General features: G+C 38.6%; 1 protein-coding gene across 1 annotated transcript; it reads right to left on the bottom strand.

The window, feature by feature from the left end:
• Positions 1 to 316: 316 nt before the first annotated feature.
• LOC121372956 (atrial natriuretic peptide receptor 3-like) lies at positions 317 to 1,426 on the bottom strand. The gene has a single exon (XM_041499394.1). It carries the CDS (start codon positions 1,010 to 1,012, stop codon positions 317 to 319), a length of 696 nt encoding a protein of 231 aa, XP_041355328.1. The 5' UTR covers positions 1,013 to 1,426.
• Between the last annotated feature and the right edge of the window lie 3,946 nt (positions 1,427 to 5,372).

Genomic DNA, 5,372 nt, shown 5'->3' with positions numbered 1-5,372 from the left:
ATAGCACATACCACGGCAGTCGTTGTGCACTGGCTAGAACGAGAAATAGCCTAAATGGCCCACCGACGGGGATCGATCCCAGACCGACGGCACATCAGACGAGCGTTTCACCACTTGACTACCGCCAGCCCCAGGGATGTTTTATAAGCCCTATCCCAGACAGGAGAGCACATACCACTGTCTTTGATATACCAGAACGAGATCTAGCCTATGGACCCACCGACGGGAATCGATCATAAACCGACAGCGTATCAAGCGAGCGCTTTACCACTGTGGCTACGTCCTGCACTCTCCTTCGATAATGACACTTAATATGCTACTTACTTGCATTATCTGCCGCTACATCTTCCCGCAGCATATTGTCGACACTTTCGGTTGTCGGGTGGAATATTTCAAACCCGTGGGGCAACGCATGGTCCTTACTGTACTTCATAAACGCCCCCGCAGCCAGATAACAAAACCTAGGCGCCACGTCATCGTGTCCTTTGCCGTCGTAAACGACCGTGACCTTCTTCCACTTAAACTGCTCTATCAGTTTCAATACCAACAGCGTCAGCGAGTTGAACGTCAAACCCACCCTGGTTAGAGTGGGATATTCCGCGTCCTCTTCCGATTTATTGGCGCCGAAATCGTGAGCGAAACCCCCCGGCGTGACGACTGGGATGTTCCACACGGGAGCGAACCTGGCGACGGGGGCGAGAGAGTAGTCGCAGGTTGGGCCGAGGAACAGGTCGGCTTGGCGGTGCATTTCGAAAGCCTTGATGGGAGCATCTTTGGAGTTACAGTGAGAGTCAGCGTAGTGGACGGAGAATTTCACGTGACGTAATACACTGTGAGTATGACGTAGCGGCGTGTTCAAGTACTGAATCACGGGACGCACGTGCCAAAGCGAGAACATGCGATTCCGATCGCTGGGTCCCAGGAGAACAATTCTGACGTGTTGGCGTTTCAGATCCGTCCTTGACATTAGAAGAACCAGCAGAAGTATTCGGAAAGAGATATCTTCCACCATTTTTCTTCTCTTCTTCTTCTTTTTTTTTGTCTTTTTTTTTTTGTCTTTTTTTCTTGCAGTTATTGGTTTTGGTGTTCCACGGAACTGGTCAATAGAACCAATTTGCTTTAATGCGGGTTTGTTGCTTAGAATATCTTTTTTATTAGATGCTATTTTTAACTAATTGCCCAGTCTTTTTGCAAAGTCGGTCTTTTCCAAAAATCACAAATCAATACGTACGAAAGGCAACCTACGGAAAATGTTTTTGTTGTTTCGTCAAAGCGTCCATTTTCCTTCTTTCTTTAATTTCACTTTTCAAGCACGTATTATTCGTTCGTTTGTTTCAAAAGAAAAACAAACCTTACTGCGTTTTATTAAAACATCTTATTCTTCTTTTACTTTTCCTACCGTTCTTCTCTGTTTCCTATTTTTTTTTTGGTATCCGTGTTGCTAATATAAACATCATTGATGATTACATATTCGTAATACAAATGCTATTGGTATCTTTGTTTTTCAAATGAACCATGTTATTTTTGGTAAGCTCTCTCAAATGCTATATTCTACACCACAAATCAACATTCAAATTGCTTCCGTTCACAAAGATGTCCTCAAAACATTATTTGCATGTTCAGATTGTTTTATCTGTTCAAAAAGATGTTGACAACATTTTACTTGCATGTTCACTTGTTATATCCGTACAAAACTATGTCCTAAAAACTTTACTTGCGTGTTCACTTGTTGGATATACTGAACAAGTTTACTCGCATTCAGAACCTATATGTGTTCATGATTCCGAGAAACGTAAGCTCCAATCTTTTGTCTGGTCTGTGAATCAAAATGGTGTATCATAGGACATGTGATTTCGTTTCACAACACTTCGTTTACCGTGTAAGAATACGTCCCGTGAACTTTGTTACCCGATGTATACACTCCGGTTTAAGATTAGTTAAGATGCTATAACAAGTTGTTTAGATAATATTATCTTCAGTCACCAACAGGAAACACGCTCTTTGAAGTTCTGTCGGAATCGAATTACACTAATCAAAGACCACAACAGTCTGACACATCAGTCGACCACGAAATGGTACAATTAAACGCACAAACCGACTTCTGCTACATATTTGTAATTACCGAGTGTGCATTCCAAAAAAAAGAACAGTTTCTACGCATGCGTCCTGTACTCCAGTCATCATTGTTTACACAAGGCTATAATTAATATTCAAATTTGAACTGCCCATCCTGGGATCAGCTCGATCACGTGACGCGACCTCATTGGACGTTGCTGTTAGTGGTTACGGTGGACCAGTAATCGTTGTGAATGTAATATCGGAGTGTCTTTAGCTCTCTTTCACAGGGTAAAGTCACTGAGAAATTTTCATTTTTCGTCAATAAATCATTGATCCCGGAAAAACCAGTATAACGAAATATGTGACGTTTCTACGTATAGCAATATTACAAAGGCAAACAGCAACAGTTCCTTTTGATCATCTGGATTGTTGGGGGTTTTCTGTGTTTTTTTCAAGAATGGTAAAAAGTACAAATTAATTACTGATTCTATATTTAGATGAAAGGGGTTCTGTTTTCTAATGATTCAGGGTCCGAATATAGAGCAGTGACAACTTATACAGCATCGGGTTTTTGGATCGATCGCCTTTTTTTTGTAAGCACATTGGTTTTCCTATTCCATCTCAACCAATACTCAGCGACTGATATAAGAAGAAAAAAAGGTCCGAAGGGGCGGGACGTAGCCCACTAGTAAAGCGCTCACCTGATGCGTGGGCGGTCTAGGATCTATCCCCGTCGGTGGACCTGTTGGGCTAATTCTCATCCCAGCTAATGGACTTTGACTGGTATATCAAAGACTGTGGTATGTGCTATCCTGTCTGTGAGATGGTGCATATAAAATATCCGTTGCTACCAATTGAAAACTGTAGTGGGTTTCCTGTCTTAAAATATATATCAAAATTACTAAATGTTTGGCATCCAATAGTCGATAATTAATAAATCAATGTGCTCTAGTGGTATTGTTAAACAAAAACAAACTTTAACAAAGGTCCGCAATTCAGTTAATGTCTTTGGTTTGTCGGTACTGCTATAACTTCAAGGATGATATATCTGCATTGTTTGAATGAAAACATTGCTTAATAATTACTATTGATTATCGTGTGGAAATAGCTGAGTTTATTCACAATTTTAATATGTTTAGCATTGTATGCATTCCAAGCATTGCTTTGTGTGTTTGCAATATTTCAGCAATGTTAGTATTTCCACTCCATTGTATACGCTTTTAGTACATCTCAGCATTCCTGTGTAACAGCAAAGTTAGTATTTCCACTCCATTGTATACGCTTTTAGTGCATCTCAGCATTCCTGTGTAACAGCAATGTTAGTATTTCCACTCCATTGTATACGCTTTTAGTGCATCTCAGCATTCCTGTGTAACAGCAATGTTAGTATTTCCACTCCATTTTATACGCTTTTAGTGCATCTCAGCATTCCTATGTAACAGCAATGTTAGTATTTCCACTCCATTGTATACGCTTTTAGTACATCTCAGCATTCCTATGTAGTAGCAATGTTTATTAACACTACCGTTTAATGCATCCACGTTTATAAACTCCAGATTTTACTGTATCAATAATGACTAGTGAGAACATTTCAGTGTATCCACGTGAGCAACATCACATTTTAATGTGTCAGCGATGTTCAGAAACATCACGTTTTAATCAAACAGCATTGTACATTAGCATCACATTTTAATATGTTCCCATTGAGTAACGTCAGATTCTAATGTATCAGCAACGTTCAGAAACATCACACTTTAATATGTTCACATCGAGAAACATCACATTTTAATGTATTTGCAACGTTCAGAAACATCACATTTCAATATGTTCACATCGAGGAACATCACATTCTAATGTATCGGCAACGTTCAGAAACATCACATTTCAATATGTTCACATCGAGGAACATCACGTTCTAATGTAGCAGCAGTTGAGTAGCATCACATTTTAATGTGTTCACATCGAGGAACATCATATTATAATGTAGCAGCACAATTGAGTAACATCACATTTTAATATGTTCGTCGTTAGGAACATCACATTCTAATGTATCAGCAATGTTCAGAAACATCACATTTTAATATTGCAACTTAACCACATGTTATTGTGTTCACTTAACCACATTTGAATGTATTCACGCTTAGTATCTCAATATGTCACTGTATCCACATTTTATTTTGTATATCCACGATATCCACGATGTTTGGTATATCCACATTTTAGCGGATACACAAACGTGGTGTATTTAATTTGTTTAGTACATGTATATCCACATTATTCAGTATATCCACCTTTATATTAGTGCATCCACATTTTGGTTTTTTTTAGTATTTACAACTGTTTCGTAAATCCGTATGTTTTAGAGTTACTACTAGGTTTTTTGGTATATTCACAAACAATGTTCCGGTATTGTTTGTAGCTATCCGAATTCTTTTAATGAATCCATAACGATTTCAGGCCTAAATCCGTATGTTTTAGCGTTACGACTTTTTAGTGTGTCCAGATTCAATGTTCCGGTATTGTTTGTTGCTATTCCGATTTTGTCTAATGAATCCATAAAGTTTTCAGATTTCTGTGTGATCACATGTTGTAGATGACCCAACGTTTGTTAACGTTCAAGGAGCGGAATCTGGCTCAGTGGGTAGAACGCTCGCCTGAGGTGCATTGGTCCTAGGATCGAATCACCTCAGAGAACAAATTATTTAATTTGATTTTTATCACATCCCAACCAGTGCCCCACGACTGGAATATCAAAGGCCTTTATGTGTGCTGGTCTGTCTCTTGTAAACACTAGTGTATATAAAAGATTCCCTCACTGCTAATGGAAAAATGAAGATCTTTCCTCAAGTATCATAATTATGAAATATTTCACATCCAACAGCCGATGATGAATTTTACAATGTGCTCTTAGTGGCGTCGTTTTTCAAAAACGAAATTCTTTAACTTGTAATATCCAAACATTGTTTAATAATCAAGCACCGTTTAATAGTGCAGCACTGTTTGTTCTGTTCACATTTAAACGCTGTTTGTATCACATCATTGTTAAATATGTCCGCAGTGTTTAATATGACACATATTTTAATACGCCTACGTTATTGGTTGTTTCAGCATTGTGGCATGCACTTATTCAAATAAAATTCCATTTTTTGATCGATATAACAAAGTCGGCGAACTTGCGCTTTATGTTGTATTCAGTAAATGCAACTTGTAACTTGTAGTTTCCGTAAACGCTGCTAACCAATTCAAACACCGCTTTACTTCTTAATAATACGTTCTCTTCTGCTCGTGTAGGAATCGTGACTATATATAGCACT

Source organism: Gigantopelta aegis, chromosome 5, assembly GCF_016097555.1.
Source record: "Gigantopelta aegis isolate Gae_Host chromosome 5, Gae_host_genome, whole genome shotgun sequence".
In the NCBI taxonomy this organism is placed as follows: Eukaryota; Metazoa; Mollusca; class Gastropoda; order Neomphalida; family Peltospiridae; genus Gigantopelta; species Gigantopelta aegis.
Note: the sequence above shows the minus strand (reverse complement) of the source record. Positions and strands in the feature narration are given on the sequence as shown.

What these genes read in the sequence shown, in the direction of transcription:
- LOC121372956 (XM_041499394.1), bottom strand. Translation starts at nt 1,012, where the DNA reads ATGGTGGAAGATATCTCTTTCCGAATACTTCTGCTGGTTCTTCTAATG.